The 19,572-nt window shown below is 31.8% G+C and overlaps 1 protein-coding gene across 2 annotated transcripts in view; it reads left to right on the top strand.

The window, feature by feature from the left end:
• LOC149898084 (thyrotropin-releasing hormone receptor-like) overlaps positions 1-19,572 on the top strand; it is a 62,544-nt gene that overhangs the window by 17,613 nt on the left and 25,359 nt on the right. For both annotated transcript variants that reach the window (XM_090115392.1, XM_090115393.1), the window contains exon 2: positions 12,755-13,236. In XM_090115392.1, the coding sequence (XP_089971518.1) occupies positions 12,810-13,236 (427 nt within the window). In that variant the 5' untranslated portion in view covers positions 12,755-12,809. The remainder of the gene's footprint in view (positions 1-12,754; positions 13,237-19,572) is intronic.

Raw genomic sequence — 19,572 nt, 5'->3', positions numbered from 1 at the left:
ATAGAAAAACAAGGGGAATAAGGTTTAGTATTTTCAACCTGTATTGTTAATTTTCAAGCGAATGAAATGATATTGGATATAAATACTTGATGAAGGCACTGAGACGATGTCTTTTGTTTGATCAGTATTGAGAGTAATTAATTAGATAAAATAGATATAATTTAAGTATACTTATTTCATTTAGGTTAATTAAATTGAAGCTTTTGAAACGCATTTATGTTATTTAGTTTCTAGACGATGTATTTTTGTTGTGGTGTCCCTCCGGGATATGTTTTGTCACCAAAACTGTTCCTTATTAATATCGATGACATGTTATGTTTAGAAGCATTAATTAAAACCAATAACTACTAACAATATAGTAATAATAGTTATCTTGATAAAATTGAAGTCAGAGTTGCTATTCTTGATAGAGTACACCTGCGTAGGAAATATTATGATGTACAAGTATGCGCCAACGCAAATGCATCCCATATTATATCGCTCTCATAGTTTGATAAGATCGACAGCTCCCTGAGAAACGGGGTTGTTCCAATTATAAAGACAAGCACATGATTTCATGCTTTTATTGTACTTGTAAACAACGATTGTAAATTATAATTTTACTCCAATCGATACCTAGGTATACCAAGAAAAAAGCAATACCTATTTTAGAGAGTTAAACAGAAACAATTCAGCATTGTATTTTTTAACGATTTTCTTAGTATTTTTACTTAAAGCACCAATCACTACATCAACGAACTTCCATATGACCAAACCATATTATCAAAATTGTGTTTTTCATCAGCACGATTTCTATACGAAAAATCATTTTCCACAAAAAAGGTCGACCAATAATATATCGGCTATCTCACAAAAAATCTTCTGTCACCATATTTGTACACACGTAGCGCAGAAGCATTTATTAAAACAATAATCGAATAACAAGATATATCGTACAAAGGGAATTTCCACGAAATGGCCACTAGGTTTTGTCTATATTACTAACCGACATCAAAAGCTTGGAGTCCTGCCAAAGTACAGTCGCGTAGAACGTGCATTATATTTTAATAATTTCTCAGCGGAAGCGAGATTGTCTGATTTGCATGATTTTGCTGATAGTACTCATTTGCATAGTATGTAATCTACTGAAAATTAAGACGTCTAATGTACCAAACTTCCTCAACTCTTAAAATGAGGTGTACTGATATAAGACAATGACTCACTGGTGTTTAAAGCTAAATATAATCGTCCTTAAAACAATAAATAACGTTTTTGCAGAATGAAAACGGTTGTTGAACTGTAATTGAATATAATCAGAGTGTAATGCATCAAATGCATAATATGTTTATCTTGTACATTTTATCAATGTGTTAGTATTACCTTATTTTTGCTCACCCACATTATATTGTTATATTTCCTCTGATTGTTGGGTTGCCTGGTAGAGATCGCTACCTAGCGATAAGGCCGCCCTTTGCTGTTCCTGTAGTCTTGTCTTTGTTATATGTATTTTCAATGCAATAAAGTATTTTTCATTCATCATTCAAATGCAATTAAATAAAGGATTGAGAAATGTTTCAATGTGGTAAAATTACTACAATTTATTATGTCATATTGTGTTAGCATGTGTGATGTGTCATGCAATCATTTATTATTTTAAAGTATGACGTAACGAAGTGGAGGCTCAGTGGTTAAATCTTCCGATTAAACTGAGCAATATATTAAATTGTCAATTATTCTCAATTGGAGCAGTGATCTGAATCGTAAAGAAAAACATTGTAATAAAATTGTTGTTTTTTATCAAAAACTTTGACGACATTTATCTACCCACGCAGCCAACGTAATGAGTTAACTTGCCATTATCAAGGCAAAAATAAAAATAGAATAAAATCGTAGATACGTAAGAGCAATAAAGAGAGTGTATCACGCATTAGCTGTGCTCCGCGGTTTCACCCGCATTGCTCCGCTCCTGTTGATCTCAGGGTGATCATTTATAGCCTATAGCCTTCCTCGATAAATGGGCTATCTAACACCGAAAGAATTTTTCAAATCGGACTAGTAGTTCCCGAGATTAGCGCGTTCAAACAAACAAACAAACTCTTCGGCTTTATAATATTAGTAAAGATTTAACTTTGCAATCAACTGCATAGAGGAAAAACGCTTCTATCCACGACTGTATTTTGTATTAGTTACGACTCTCAAATTTTAATTGTTACAGAGATGTTAACTGCTCGTACTTACTACACTGTAATAACATACCTAATGGACTCTGTCTATTTTTATAAATGTCAATGTACTTCGCAAATTGACCGAATTATTTTGTACAGCGAATTTTAATTTTTAATCATGTTGTGATATTTGGCTCGCAGTAGACAAGTTCTTGTATAAAACGAAGACGCTAAGATTTTATTAATTTTCTGCCCGTTGCCAAGGGTTATGTAGGTCTGAATGATATTTTTAGATTTGCGGTCTTGCGAATTTCATTATAAAGTTGTTTATCGCAATTAGTTTTGTAAGGTTTATATTTCTAATGTTAGCTTCATTACGTTTGAAATGATAAAATATTGAAAACATTTTGCGCGTAAAAATAATTAGTTACGATAATAGAAACAATAACCGCCGCCTTTTTAGCTTTATAACATATTGTCTGTTTCTTTTTTACATGTATTTACTTGGTGCTGAATAAAGTGTATTTATTATTATTATTAATAACGACCTCATTACCAAAACAGATGGGAAAAATAAAATATTCTTCAAAACAATATCAATAAAATATTTTGTTTGATTTTTATATTCTATCGTACTACGTAGGTATGATATAATAAGAAATACCATACATGGACAAATAGGTAATTTTCAAATAAAATTTGCATCTAATTATTATTATAAAACATGAAAGATTACTATTATTAACAATAAACTTTAATTACAAAATTAATATAAGCAATATCGGTTGTTCCTTTTCTTCTTAACAGTTAGACCAATTTCGACGCAACTCTCACTGGCAGATAGCTCATATTATAAAGAGTGACATTTATATAAGAAAGGAGGAGTTGCCAATAAAAAAATCATATACCGATTATTCAAAACAACTATTCGCATATATTTGACTATTTGACATCAATCCATTTATACTGGTCTGTCAAAATGACACACCCTGCGTACAGCTACGCCATATTCTAATGTTGTTTTGACATTTTGTGATATTTAGATATTTAGCAACATAATACGTGACAACAACTTGCTTTTTCATAAATTAATTCGCAAGCTTATAAGTTTCTTTAAATCATCGTTTTTTTACGTTTTTCTTTTAACTTTTTTACTGTGAAAGATCACAGTCGAGTAAAAAGAGACTCTTTCTTAGGAGGGTTATGATTTTCGAGTGTATGTTTCTATGTATATTTCTTTGGCACGCTGTATAGCCCTAAGCTCTGGATGGATTTTGAGTTTTCACTTATGAGGTGTCGTTTCGAATTGTGTGACAAAGATTTAACCGCTCCTGTTGGTCTTAGCGTGATGATATAATATATATACATATAGCCTATAGCCTTCCTCGATAAATGGGCTATCTCACTCCGAAAGAATTATTCAAATCGAGTAGTTCCTCAGATTAGTGAGTTCAAACAAACAAACAAACGCTTCAGCTTTATAATACATATTAAGTATAGATAGTATAGATGTAACACGAAATTTGTATGTGTTACTTTTACTTTATTTATATGCGTTTAGTTGTATAAATAGGCTGTCCTAATATTTTAGTATTTACCATGTTTCTGTCACATCAGGGGCCTGTTAATTTTGTAGACGTTAAATAAATTACTTTCAACTGAACTTGTCAAGTGTGTCTGAATGGCCGATTTGGCGCGATGTTTTACGATTTTTAATTATATCTATCATTTGGAGTAAATGAGGTTTGAAGATGTATAAATAGCTTTCTGCTCGCGATTTTTGAGTGAATTATAGAGAAGAGAAACGGTTTGAAGTACATCTGACGAAATAAAACTTGCTGTATGTTTGAACGCGCTAATCTCGGGAACTACTTGTCCGGTTTGAAAAATTCTTTCAGTGTTATATAGCCCATTTATAGAAGAAGGCTATAGGTAATATAATATCATCTCGCTAAGATTAACAGGAGCGGAGTACTGCGGGTAAAACCGCGTAGCACAACTAGTATTAACTACTTAACTACTATTTTATACATAGGTACCTATAGGTAGCTCAGTTTACGAAAAATAATATTATATTACTAATCTTTGAAGGCTGTGTAAAAAGTGACTAGCTGGTTGCCGCGGCTTCGCCATAGTTAGCCCGAAATAAATAATCCTATAATTGCTAAAGATCTAGCTTTCAACGACAAAACAAACACTAAAACTTTCCTTTGAATGAGTAATATTAGTAAATAAATATTCATTCATTAAATATTTAACAAAGTGCAAAGCAGAAATAACCCACCTGCGCAATGTAAAATAAGAAGTATGTAAGTACATTTAATTCAAAAATAGTCTGTCGTGAGTTACACATGAAATAATTAATAGACGATGACTGTCTTAACCGACTTCGCTAGAAGAAGGTTAATGTATGTTTTTGGCACGCTCTTTATGGTAAATCGCTTGATGGATTTTAGCGTAAGTGGTGTTGTTAGATAAGATTTGTATTTATTGTGAGAGTTTTACTGGATGTAATACTTAGGGCTGATTTTTCAATCTTTGGTTAAAACTTATTCGTCGAATAATGTATAAAACTACCATTTTAAAAACGTATTCTAATTGCCCGTATTTGACAGTGTACGTGACATTTTAATATTATCGTGTAGTACTTTATTGGACGGATAAGTTTTTTCCAAGCGTTGAAAAATCGGCCCTTAATGATTAAACATGTATTTTTAAGTAAAATGATTAATTCTATTATGATAATGATGAACGACTAATATCGGCCCCTGCTTTGTTTAATATACAAATATAGCCAATAGCAATATAAAATGAAATACATACAGAATATTACGTTATACATATTAAAATGTACATATATCTTTTAATTGGTCCAGTATTTCTTGAAATTAGCGCGTTTTTAAGCTTTATACTATTAGTCAAGACGATATAGACAAATAACGCAGGCAAAATCGCTAGCAATTAAAATAAGTGATTGCTTCAATAAAAATACATTTATTTTCCGAAGTATTTGTTAATCGATTAGGAACCCCTTCCAGCAGCCATGATATTTTGGCGGGATATCAATCAAACAGCGCCTAAATAAATCTCTTAAGCTAAAAGCTTTTCAGAGCAATTATTGCTCTCCCTTCCTTAATGGAAAACCTTTACATGGTTTGTCGAAGTTTGACTAAATGGAGTATGGGTTGCATGTTGACTTGATTCTTTCTTATTCATTTCATTATTGTGCCCGCAACTTCGCATGTGCGTAATATATTTAAATTAAATTTTAGTATTTTTGTTGCAAAGGAATGGATAGCAGAAGAGTTTCATCGAAATTCATCCAGTAGTTTTTATACGAAACCCGGTCAACAGACAGTCTTCTACTTCTACTACAGTTTTATTTTGTGTATAAGATAAATACTAAAGCCGATGTTACCAGGTCCATATTTTTTAAATTTGCCTCCTTTTACTGGGTTCAGCTTTGGCTGGCCAGACTCTATCAATAAATAGTAAAAAAAATTACTAAGATAAAAAAGTGTTAAATGTATGAATAAATTGAGACAAATTATGTAGTATGTTAAACTTGTAGACATGGCAAAGGCTAGATTGAATAATAGCGCACACTCTGTTATTTTAACCACGAGTCTCTACAAACCAGTGTTGCGGAAACATCCACAACACATGTATGTGGTGACCATTTTGAAACCAATTTATGTTCTATTTTCTCCTTACTTAATTTTAACTGCATTGTTTTTTGGTACCTCTAACTGTGTATTAAATAAGAATTACAACGACTATTACTGTTTTTAAACGTCAAAAAACACGAGATAGTTATTTTGTTCGTTTGTTATCTCCGTGTTAAAACTATTTAGGGCCGATTTTTCAATGCTTGGATAAAACTTATTCGTTGAATAATTCATAAAACTACCATTTTAATAACGTATTCTAATTGCCCGTATTTGACAGTTTAAGTGACATTTTAATATTATCGTGTAATACTTTATTGGACGGATAAGTTTCATCCAAGCATTGAAAGATCGGCCCTAAATTTATATTTTAACAGCAGATTGATTTAAAGAGATAAAGTTCACAATTTAATAGCTTACTGAAGCTTGTTTATCCATAAAAGCTATAATTACAAATACTCATGAGTATGGTATCTTTATTTTATTGATATAAACCAATCATATTTTTTAAAACACACATTTACCTGTAAGACACCCTTCTTCATCATTAAACAATACACATAGGTAAATAAAAAACAAATTGAAAATCAAAGCAATTTCACTACAATCACATAATGTAGGCAATGAAGTTATATCGATTGTGGCCACACTTCTGCTAAGTGCGTAACTATGTTATTGCTTAGGTCGAGGTTTTTATAAGAAAATATAAGAATTACCTTTAGTGCATAGTTTGTATTAATATAGTAGAGAAAGGATATTTATTTCAAGAAATAAACCAATCTTAAAAGTACGAGGAGAAAATAACATTTTTTTAAGATAAAAAAATATTAGAAGTCACTTTATACCTGTTCATGACTTGTGATCTGAAATTGTTTCAATTTATTTTCATGGCATATAATATTATATGTAACAGACTTGGGGATGTCTGTTTAATGAAAACATCTTCAACAAAGAAACAATTTGAAAATCCATCAATTTCTACCAAATCAATATCCTTTTATCTAAATATAATCCACATTTACAAGGAAATATAAAAATAAGATGGCAACAGCATCACGAAAGTTATAACACAATTCTTGACTTCGCGCCTCTTTCGCAAAAATACGTGACAAAATTATTTTGTAAGTTGCCACGTGTTTAGTTTGGTTTTAGATCTATGAGTTCAATGTTCTTTATTATGTAGCCGTTTGTCTCTTTTCCCAGGTTACCCGGGATCAATAAAGTATGTAAAATATAGCCTATCTTAGGTAAGAGAATCGTTAAAATAAGTCAAATAGTTTTTGTGTAGCAAACAATAATAAAATCAAATCTTTCTTCACTTCAAAATTCTGATAGGAGGTCGTATTATGTATTTTAATATCGTTATTAGTATTATTTATTTTCATTCGCTTTCTACATTTTCCTTCATATCTGTCTGTTTCTTTTCGACTCTCCTAGTTCAAACGAAATGGATTTTGAAACGGTTTTTCATTTATCGAAATAGTTCTCAGTAATCTTAGGTGGAAATTGCTGCCTTTTACAAACTCTGTCTGAAAACTATTTTGAGAAAATACGTTAATGTAATAATCAATAAAATAAATCTACACTTATATATAACTAGATTTCCGCCCGCGGCTTCGCCCGCGTTTTCAAAGGAAAACCCGCATAGTTCCCGTTCCCGTGGGATTTCCGGGATAAAACCTATCCTATGTGTTAATCCAAGTTACCCTCTATATGTGTGCTAAATTTCATTGTAATCGGTTCAGTAGTTTTTACGTGAAAGAGTAACAAACATCCATACATCCATACATCCAAACAAACTTTCGCCTTTATAATAGTATATTAAATATTAAGATTAAGATAAAGATTAAGATAAAACGGAAAAGTTTGTTTGTTTATCTGTATGAACGCATTCATAGCAGGAACACTGTTTCGAATTGAATCATTCTTTTGTGTTAGATAGCCTACAATGTAGACTATCTAAGACTCTACATATTAAGGAAACTGCACGGTATCGAAAGTTTGTGAGGATGAATACACATACGTGTGTGTTTGTTAATCTTTCACGCAAATACTACTGAACCGATTACAATGAAATTTAGCGCACATATAACACATAGGATAGGTTTTATCCCGGAAATCCCACGGGAACGGTCACTATGCGGGTTTTTCTTTGCAAACGCAAGCGAAGCCGCGGGAAAGCTAGTAATATATAATGCTAAACCATTAAATAACCCCAAATTCCGACCACTTAACGTCAATCGTGTTAATCACGTTCATGTTAGATGGCCATTTGGAAAAATGAGCCCAAAAATTAATGAGGCGCTATGAAGCCAAAAGATTTGGGTTTGTGGCCAATAAAAACCCACTCCGATTGGCTGAATTATTCCCTCTAGTTCGGATTGTTATTTTAATGATCATGTCTAGTTTATGGGAGTGCTTTTATTTTATTTGTCTGTCTGTAACTTGGGAATGAATTTGTGTATGAAATTTCATGGTTTCTTCAGGATAGCTCAGATTTGATTTTACAATGTTCTGAATAGTTCAAAATGTCACAGATGTGTTCAAAATGACATAGCAAAAAAAATACTCTTTTTTACGTGCTGTTACCAAGCTGTTACGCTCTGTTATAAGTTTTTGTTAAAGTTTTTTTCTATAAAACTAAAACCTATATTTAATTTAAATACACTAGTTTCCAATTGCTTGTCGCAGGTGTTGTCGAGATAAGCCGGGAAGATGATCTGGACGCAAAATGTAACAAGGATTTATTAAAGAGAAAAACCTGACTGCGTGAAAAGCTTGAGATTTTAATTAATTACCTTATAAACCACTTCTATTATAGCTATACATTTTTAAATAAACGATAAATTTAATAGAAGATTAAATATAATTTTACGCTCATATTCCACAACAAAATATTGTTATAAGATTATGTTACTCCGTACTCGCCTCTAAGTCTTTATAGCCTTTGTAGAACTTACAAATTGTCCCCGCGAAATTATATCACACTAGCTTTCTGCCCGCGGCTTCGCCTGCTTTGTCTAAAACCTATTAAATGATATACTAAAACCTTCCCCGAGAACCACTCTATCTATTAAAAAAACCGCATCAACGTAGTTTTAAAGACTAAAACATACATAATATAGACAGAGAAAGCGACTTTGTTTTATACTATGTAGTAATTTAGAAGGACATAACCCTTTTTCGCACAGTCGGATAATAAAAAATAATCTGAATACATAAAGTAGCAAATAGCAATATATATCAGGTGCTAGACTAGGTACTGAACATAATTATACAAAAGAATGTAACAATAAATAACAGCTAGTAATCTAGTGAAGTGCATACTTGAATCATTTAGGCTGTTTATGCACGAACGGTTCAGGAAATATTATAATGTTATGCGTTATTGTTGTTAATTACTTAATATTATAAACTGTCTGTAAGTGTGTATATTACTATGGAATAAAAATGTATGCATCCAGTTCCATCTTCTCTTTTCATGAAAAAATCATATTAATTACGATTTATCTGCAAATTAAAACTTTTTTCGAAATTATAATCTACCTACATTTACATTGGCCTTATTTGTGACGAAAAATGGGATAAAATCAAGTTCCTTACATAAGTCTATTACATGTGAAAACACACTCTTAATATAAACCTACTACATACTACTAAACTAGGAGTTTAACCTTAGCTTTGGAACGTTATATAGCAGAAGAAACAAAATTGCCCTGAGTTAAGAGTTTTAACTTGCATGCAGTTTTATGTACATTTTTACACATTCTGATATCTACCACAACCTATTACTTATTTCGATAAAACTAAAATAACTTCGATAAAAACGCTCGTGCATACAAACCCTAGCAACTTCATCTCGATGATAAGAATAGGTTTTGATAGCAGCGTTTATGAGCGGCCGTAAAAATAACGTTGACTCAGCAATTCATTATTATACACAGTCGAATATAGAATTTATTAAAACGTTGCTCTTGGCTACGAATTTTTATTTTTATTACAAGACTAATGTGGCCCTCTTAAGGGACGGGAGTAAGATTTTACATTTGTTTGTTTTGTCTTTTCTGTATGTAAACGATAAACTTCGGAGACTACTAATGCTAAGTAAATTATTATTTTTAACATGAAACTACATTGCCTTAAATTGACAAAATTAATATGAGATCACACGGGAAGGACGAGCTTTCCAATAAAATAAGAACCATCAAAATCCGTTCGCTCAGTCGAAAGTTATGAGGTAGCAAACACAAAAAAGATGAATTAGAACCTCCTTTTTGAAGTCGGTTGTAAACAATAAAATATAGTCGAATTGACAACCTTAATTGTTTTTAGAAGTGGGCTGAAAACTTAGGCTGAAAAGAGCTTTGTTTAGTGAAACCCTTAAAAATGCTTGTGAGATGATGAACACCTAACTTTAATTATGTTTGATGCAGTTTAAACTCTCCTCAAGTATAAACATTTCCGTTTAAAATAAACACTTTAATGATTCTTGGAAAGGTTCAGTCGATTTAAATAAGTTTTCCTTTTAGATGAAGTTCTGTGTTGAATCCTATGGGACAAGGGACAGAAATTTGAAAGGGAATAGTTAGTTGGTGGACAATGAGTTTAAGTTCCAATATCATAAATACGAAAGTTTATGAGGATGGATGTATGTGTGTATGTTTGTTACTCTTTCACGCAAATACTATTTAACCGATAACAATGAAATTTTGCACACATATAGAGGGTAACTTGGATTAACACATAGGATAGGTTTTATCCCGGAAATCCCACAGAAACGAGAATCATGCGGGATATAAATACATAAGTATTGATAATGATTAGATATATGTATGGGTATTCTGCGGCTTTTCATCCACACCTATCAACTTTTATTTCATGAATGCAGTTGTAAAACTGAGTCCGTTCTTACTATAAATCGGTTCAGTGGCTTAGGAATAGTATAATATAACCATAATAATGAACACTAGCGTACTTTAAGCGTGAAAACAGGCAGAGTAACTTTTGTATTTATATTAATAGACATATCTCCACTTTGTTGAGATTTATACCACATTGTTTCGAATCTAAATAAAAATAATTATATATGAATTATAGTCAATAAGAGTAGGTATGTATATTGTATATGTATTGATATTTTAAAGGTGAAGGTGGAGGTATATTCAATGAAACACAAACATATAGTTTTATATTTATTATTTAATAAAATATATTATTGTAACAACTATTACCTACATAATACATTAGTTACAGAGTTAGGGAATTTTACATTATGTATATCTTGAATTATATTCAACATACAAAGCATAAATAAATACACATACATACACAGGATAAACCTTTGCTCAATCCCAAATTCCCTCACAAAGGATCTATCACTATATATTTATAAAACACCCCATGGTTCCAATGAAACTAAGAAACCGTTCCCCATCCAGATTCTGACCCAAGTGGGCACCCCGCTAGCTCCATTACAAGAAAAAGCTCACGAAATAATGTAGACGCTAAAACTAATATAATTACTGGATGACCCGGTGAACAAAATAATTGTGAAACTGTTTTCGGTCGACAAACGACAAACGAAAAGCAATTATTGCTTTTTATGTTTAGTATACACTAATATTATAATTTAAAAAAGTCAGGAGTTACGACTTATTATAAAAACTAGATTTCCGCCCGCGGCTTCGCCCGCGTTTTCAAAGGAAAACCCGCATAGTTCCCGTTCCCGTGGGATTTCCGGGATAAAACCTATCCTATGTGTTAATCCAAGTTACCCTCTATATGTGTGCTAAATTTCATTGTAATCGGTTCAGTAGTTTTTACGTGAAAGAGTAACAAACATCCATACAAACTTTACAAACTTTAGCCTTTATAATAGTATTAAGATATTAAGATAGGAGGATAATCGAATATGTACACAAAAATCTAATAAATATCGGTCAAACCGTATCCGAGCTGTTATATCATAGTAAATTGATATTTTTGTATCTGTGATGAAGCGATTTTAACAGAACGATCCAATAGTTGACCTTATTCATCCCGAGAAAAACTGGTTGCAATATCTTCTAAATAACACCTGAAAAAAGATAACATAGATTATATTTATGAGTGCTGAGAAAAACTTCAAAATTTGATTTATAGAGCGAATTACTTAGTAACAATTTAATGGGAAATATCGGTCACAAATCACTAAGAAAATGCTTCCAGACGTATTTCTTGTGATCAAGGATCAATTTATGGGAGTTTTGGCTTGGTGACGCAAAAACTTATTGTTCTGATTACTAGGATTTGTGGTTTGAATTCGACTTGTTTTTTGATTCGATTTTGATGTAAAGTATCTGTTTTATTATACTCTTTTGATTTGGACACTCTTTTCTTTCTTCTTTGAATTGGGATAAAATCATTCTTTGTTAGTTCAAGTTATAAGCTATGTGTGTGACAATAATTGTTGGCAAATATGCTGTGCTAAAGCACAACAAATATTCTAACGAGCGTTCTTCTAGGTGTATGTGTATGATTTTTTTAACATTTCAGTTTTTGAATTTGATAAGTGGCTCAAAGTTTTTGGGAAATCTATGAATATCGTTATCAAGCCCGAATTTTTATGTACAATACCTGTATTATTTATATAACATTATGTAGTGTCTATCATCATCCAATACGCGTCATCTCCGCTTCTATACATACAAAAAATTGCAAAGCCTCTGTTACACTGCCCATTGACTTTACAATCGAAAGTGATTACATCATAAGGCAGTTGTCGCACATTTGTTACTCTAAATAATAATGGCTATAGAAACGTCTCCATTAAAATGTCTCACGATCAGCAAGAGATAAAATTGACATGCTTTAAAGACACTCCGATAAAAAACCCCTTTGTATGTAAACTAAAATTTGTCAAAAACCCCACTCGCAATCATTAATTCAACACCATTGTTCCAGAAAAGCGGTACGGAGGAGAGGAATAAGCCCAAAAATGTGAAATGCGCGCCCGCACATGATTTCAATCGCCAATTTCACTCACACAACGACAAATAGCCAGCCGTACGAGACACAGATACACACATACAAACATGAAACGCAGAACGCGAGTCGCGAATCGAATATATTCGATCGAATCGATTACGAGTCGAACGCATCGAATAATTCGTTCATGGCCGTCAATTTTACTGAGTACGCCGAAATACCATATTACATAAAGGCGACGTCGATGACGTTTTGCATAGTGATCATGTGTTTGGGCGTGATCGGTAACGTGATGGTGCCGATAGTGATACTGAAGACGAAGGATATGAGGAACTCGACGAACATATTCCTGGTGAACTTGAGCATTGCGGATCTGATGGTGCTGCTGGTATGCACGCCCACCGTGCTCGTGGAAGTCAACTCGAAGCCGGAGACGTGGGTGCTGGGAAAGGAACTGTGTAAGTATTAACTCGTCATGAACTTAACACGATGAAGCTTTGAGTACCTGTAACAATAAATTATCAATGTTAAAAATTATAATTTATAATTCTTCTATAAAAGTAAAGAAATGATTATGTATAGCAATATACATAATCAATATCATACGATATATATAATGCAAAGAAATGGCTATATTTAAAGAGGAGACCGAAAGTAATAAGGATTAAATGTGTATTGCATAAAGTCGAGATAGAAACATCATTATATAACTTTTAAACTGGCTTGATCTGTGATCAATGAATGAGAACCATGAGAACAGTTTCATCGCTATAGCTTTTTTCTTTTAGACAACACATTCTTTTGTTTAAATTAATGTTTGAATTACTCTCGAAAAAGGACATGTCCTAAGAATTGCGAACTTCTGTCGTTTTTGGAAATGTTATATTATCTAGATGATTCATGAAGCGTTTCAAAGTTTCCAGGAAAAGCTAATGAAATATAGAGATAACTTAGAATTCGGAGTATATTAATTAAATAATACTGTGTTAAAGCTCCTATAAAAGAGACCTTTTGTCTCTTATCTCATTTCCAAGACAAATTAGCGTGGTAGTGATGTTTTTGGTTTTACACGTGTTTTTATGAATAAAGGCCGTTATAGGACGACGAAAAAAAGTTTTCAATAATCAATTAAAAAAAAAACATCAATGCATTTGACAAAAGAAGGAGTCGTAAGCTTTGTGGCGTCAGATAATATCATATCGTTAAAACAATTCAAATGATTGTAATGAAATGTTTCAAATGTTAAATATCATAAAATTGTGCAACTTGTGCCGTGTTTTAAATACTCCGTAACTTTTGGACAAGTTAAGCCAACAAATTTTGACACATACAAATACACGATACATAAATATGCTCACAAACGTTTTACAAGTACTTCTCTCTTTAACAATAACGTCTTAACCTATTATATTACATTTGTATCGTCTTTTGTTACTAATTCGCTAATCACCACATCAATGGCTTAAACTATAATAGTAAGCACAAATAATATAATTCTATACTATTGAGTCTATTCATACATGCTATTGTTATGCCTTCAAAGGACTTCATTTGATACGTGTGTTGTTCTGATTTTGGCATGTGGTTTAAGATCCTGTTGCTTCTATGTAAATTAATATGTATTTAAGATACTAGCTGTGCTCCGCGGTTTCACCCGCATTGTTCCGCTCCTGTTGGTCTTAGCTTGATGATAGCCTTAGATAGATAGCTTGATGATGATGGCTATCCAGGCCAATTTATCGAGGAAGGCTATAGACTTCCTCGGTAAACGGGCTATCTAACACGAAAGAATTTTTCAAATCGGACCAGTAGTTCCCGAGATTAGCGCGTTCAAACAAACAAACTCTTCAGCTTTATAATATTAGTATAGACAGTACAGAAATTGTTGAAATAAAAAACATATGTAACCTATTTTGCGCCCAAGTTTCTGTCATTTGACGTATTTTGATAAGGATTCAAGCCAGTTTAAATTTTATCTGAAACAAATCGTACAAATAATTATTTAGTTTTGCTCTACTATTATATAACTTCAAAAATATTTGATAAAAATATATAGTATTAAAATATATATATAGTACAGTGTTATCTTTATATATAAAAATGAATCGCAAAATGTGTTGGTAAGCGCATAACTCGAGAACGGCTGAACCGATTTCGATAATTCTTTTTTTATTATATTCCTTGAAGTACGAGGATGGTTCTTATGTAGAGAAAACGTAAACATGTACCACGGGTGAAGCCGGGGCGGACCGCTAGTTTGATATAAAAATTTACTTATACAAATACAGTAATAAACAAACAATTTCGCCAACCAAAAACACGATCTCCAATTATTGTCTTTTAATCCAATATTGAAAGAGATTTCAACAATGGAGTATTTAATATAATACCCAATATGGTCAATATTACCAAAAAACTCATCGTTACGTAAAAAATCGGTAAATTCAACAAAAACAATTTTTTCAACACTAAAATCTTCGGTTACGAGATTACGAGCAAATTAATTTGAAATTTATATTCAGATAGTCCCATTGCGGCTTCATTAAATATTAATAAAAAGTTTTCGAACTAAATTGAGAATCATAACTGTTTTTATGAACCGATATTCTGCGATACTGATTGTAATTTGAGCCATTGATACAAAAACAGTGGAATTTCAGTTGATTATAGTCTGAGGGTTCTGTATTATTTTCTCGATAATACAAGCCTCACAACGTGGCTCTGCCTGTGTTGATAAATATACATGTATTATTGTCTACTCAGCCATGATGTATCTACTGGTGAAGGAATTGTCAGAAGTTTATTTATTGCAACTGTTGAATATTTTATTTATAATGCTAGAGTAAAATAAACTAACTAACGCCCGTGGCCTTCTTTCACGTAAGAATTTGTAACTGGCAACAACTCGATATAAAGACTGCACAATTATATACTTATTGATATTGTTTTTTTTTTATAGAGTAGTTAACGAATTTAATATTGAGATAATAAAAAAATAAAATGAAATGTACGATCTATATTAAAAACAATATTGTAAACGGTTAAAAAAAATACTCTAAACATCTGCCCATACTGTGTATTGTACTATGCTGTGTATGAGCAGTCCTTCCTCAAAGTGAAGTCCCATGTCCCCAAGTGGGGTAAGGGGTAGATGTATTATGTATACATCTGTTTCACTGATCGATTTTCTTTAGAGACAAGTAGGTGATCAGACTTTTGTGTCCTGCCATACCGAGACATTTTTTTTTCTTTGTCTCCGCCAGGAATCGAACCCAGGACCTCTCGGTTCTACGCTCACGCGTCAACCACTGTACCAAGGAGGGTCCAGGCGGAGAAGTCCTTCCTCAGCCCACTTTTAAAGATTTTACAATGTTCTTTAGTAATAAATCAAAGCCGTAAAGATAAAATTAATTAACCAAACCCACTCGCTACAAATATGTTAATTTACAAATAAGCCAATAATATGGTAATCATTATCTTTCAATATTTTGTTATCAACGGCTGCTAAATTAAATAAATACTGATAAAATTACAGCTATACCTTCCAACCACGTTTTTATGATGCATGCGAAATAAGGGCATTTCAAAGAGAACGTTTTTATATTCTGGTTTTTTTGTGACTTCATCATTTGTATATCTATGGTGTCATAAATACCTACCTATAGAATTAAATGACAATTATAACTATGAATTAAAATAATATGTTCACTGCCTGATCCATTAAACATTGTTTTAGCAGGACACCGCTTCATAGGACTTATTAAATAATTGACCTACTTACCATACTTATATCGAAAATTTCATCATAATCGGTCGTGCAATTTCGATAGAGTTTAACCACAAATTCTTTCGAACGATAATATGTTTATAATTGCGGTTCAAAGATTTCAATTATTAATTGATATAAAATGACAAGGAACCCATCCTTTTGAAAATCCCTTCACTTCAATGAAATATCAATTTAGTGGGCGTCAATCTTGAAAATTACTTAAAATTATATCTTTTATTACTTGTAAGTACTTCGTTCTGGTTTTAATTGAATTATCAGTTATTTATATGCAGATAATACAGATAATAGGTAATTGAGAGTTGATAATTTGGTCTGAAGCTAATTATAAAAAATGTTAATATTTCTTGTCATAAAACTCTGAAACTACTTGATCGATCTTGATAAAAACTACATAATATGTTCATAAGCTGCTGTAACCCGAGGAATAAGTTAATTTTATCGTGTTCCTTTTTATACAGATAACTTTAAAACAATGAAAATCAAGAATCTTAAAAAAATTGATTATTAATTCTAAGCACTATTAACATACAACAACATAAAAATCTAGAAATTACAAAAAATAAGGGGAACAGGGCCATGTTATTTATACAAACGAGCGCATAATCATATTTTCTTAATAGTAAAATAGTGATCTATAAATATTTCTGTAGAAACAGGTTACTTTTAGTACTAAAACCTCATTTTTCAGTTTCATAATAAAATCAATCTATATATATACTTACACACAAATCGAGATTCTTATTATATTACTAGCGGTCCGCCCCGGCTTCGCCCGTGGTACATGTTTACGTTTTCTCTACATAAAAACCATCCTCGTACTTCAAGGAATATAATAAAAAAAGAATTATCGAAATCGGTTCAGCCGTTCTCGAGTTATGCGCTTACCAACACATTTTGCGATTCATTTTTATATATAAGAAGATTGGGACACAAAAATTACCATTATATTACATTAAAAAAAATAATTAAAATTCAATTATCAAAAATAACAAGAAATTACGAGGAAATTGAAGAAATCGAAATGCTTTTATCATATTTCGTCATATTGGTTGGAAATAAAAAGTAAAATAATTTGGAAAATCCAAAAGTGCACGCCTCATAATTTTTTTTTAATAAATATTTATTAATTATTATTTTTGTTCATTTAATAACAATTAAACCACATCGAATCAGACCCTGAAAAATGAAAGGGTTCTATTCCTGAGCATACTCAAGCGTAAGAGAAAAAAAAAAGACTCGATTAGTAAAGTATTTCGGTCGCTATCGTGTTAACAAGAAAAAGGATCCGCACATACAGACACACGGACGTCCAAGACAGAACTTTTTTAAACTGTTTTTTAACTAGTTTAAATAACAAAAATGACATCAAAAATATCATGAACGTTAAAAATAGTGTTTTTTCTTAATATGTGTGTGTATGTATTATCTTACAAGTGCAATGTATGATACATAAAGACATTTTAAGTTTGAAAAATCAGATGTTTTGCGCGAAGTGACAGTAGTACCCACCTCAACGCTTCGCTTATGAGGCGTGCAATATGTTTATGAAGGCAATTACAAGAAATGCTATATTTAAATTGAAACTGAAATTTTGCACAAAAATTAGTTTTCCTTAAACATCTGACTGGATGATTTTTTAGTAGATCGCTCAGACGAAGGTTTTAAAATCATAACTCAGTCTAATGAATTCAAACGAATAGCATACATATGCACACTTCTACTGTGATTTCAATGTATAAGTACATATGTAGATCTAATTATATAGGTAGTAAAATAAAGTTTTGAAAGTTTTATTTGGCTGTCTGATTTCGTTAATTTATAGAATAGAATCAATTTATATAAATCAAACCTAGAAGATAGTATAAGCAACATAGAGCAACATATAGGCAACTTTTTGACTTGAAATTTAAAATATCAAAACATTTGGGTTGGTATGATTGGTTACTTAGGCAGGATACTTAAGTAGGTATTCAGATTAATAATTTTCTTATCGCGGGTAAATACGGGAACGCCAGCATATATAAATCTGCCATACTAGCATCGAGAGATTGAATTCAAAATTATTCCAAGACAGCCAGTTCAATTTAATTCTTAAAGTTTATAAATTCCTAGAAAACTAACTTAAGAAACGTCAAAACGGCGGGATTCCTCGACGCTTAGCATTCTGATATGAATTGAAATTTGATAAGTTTCTAATTCAATTGAATCTCGAACTTTCCATTCAATCTTCGATAAAAACAAGAGGGCAATAGAATATATTTTTTCTAGAATTTTCCTTTTTATTTCGCGCTGTTATTGTTAATTGAGACTATTAGGGGTGACTGTTCTGTAAGACTTTTTGTCTTCGTTGATTGGTTAAAAATAATATTTATTTAGAGCTTTCAAATATTAACCACCTTTAGAAGAATAGTTCATCAATTCGATTGATATGTTTGTATGTTTGTACACGTATTTATCACAGCCACTGATCGAATTGTGGTTGTTATATTTTTATGAATAACTGCACGTTCTTCAAATTTTCCCGTATGTAAAAATATTTTGTTGAAGTGAAACTTTTTTAGGCGCGTTGAGATGATTTTGATATTTGAATCTTGCCAAAATAGTTTCACTTCTGACACGTGTGCTCGGCATAGACGCTCTTTTTTTATTGATACAAAAATATTAACCGATATGTTAACTGTTAAGGCTGTATGCGTTTGTGTATTTATTTAATAGTTTCAAGTTTATATAATTTGACTTTTTAACCGACTTCAAAAAAAGGAGGAGGTTATCAATTCGGCCGGTATGTTTTTTTTTTTTTTTTTTTTTATGTATGTACACCGATTACTCCGTGGTTTCTGGACCGATTTACGTGATTCTTTTTTTGTTCGATGCGGGATGGTGTCGAATTGGTCCCATAAAAATTTTATTCGGATAGGCCCAGTAGTTTTTATTTTATGAGCATTTTTGTCTGTATTTGTAAATGTTGCAAGTGCAAGTTTGAAGTCGGTTGTTTTTAACGCAG

The sequence above is a fragment of the Colias eurytheme genome, chromosome 23, assembly GCF_061535395.1.
Source record: "Colias eurytheme isolate Ceu_HAF_F1 chromosome 23, ilColEury1 Martin Lab GWU primary, whole genome shotgun sequence".
NCBI classification, from domain to species: domain Eukaryota; kingdom Metazoa; phylum Arthropoda; class Insecta; order Lepidoptera; family Pieridae; genus Colias; species Colias eurytheme.
Note: the sequence above shows the minus strand (reverse complement) of the source record. Positions and strands in the feature narration are given on the sequence as shown.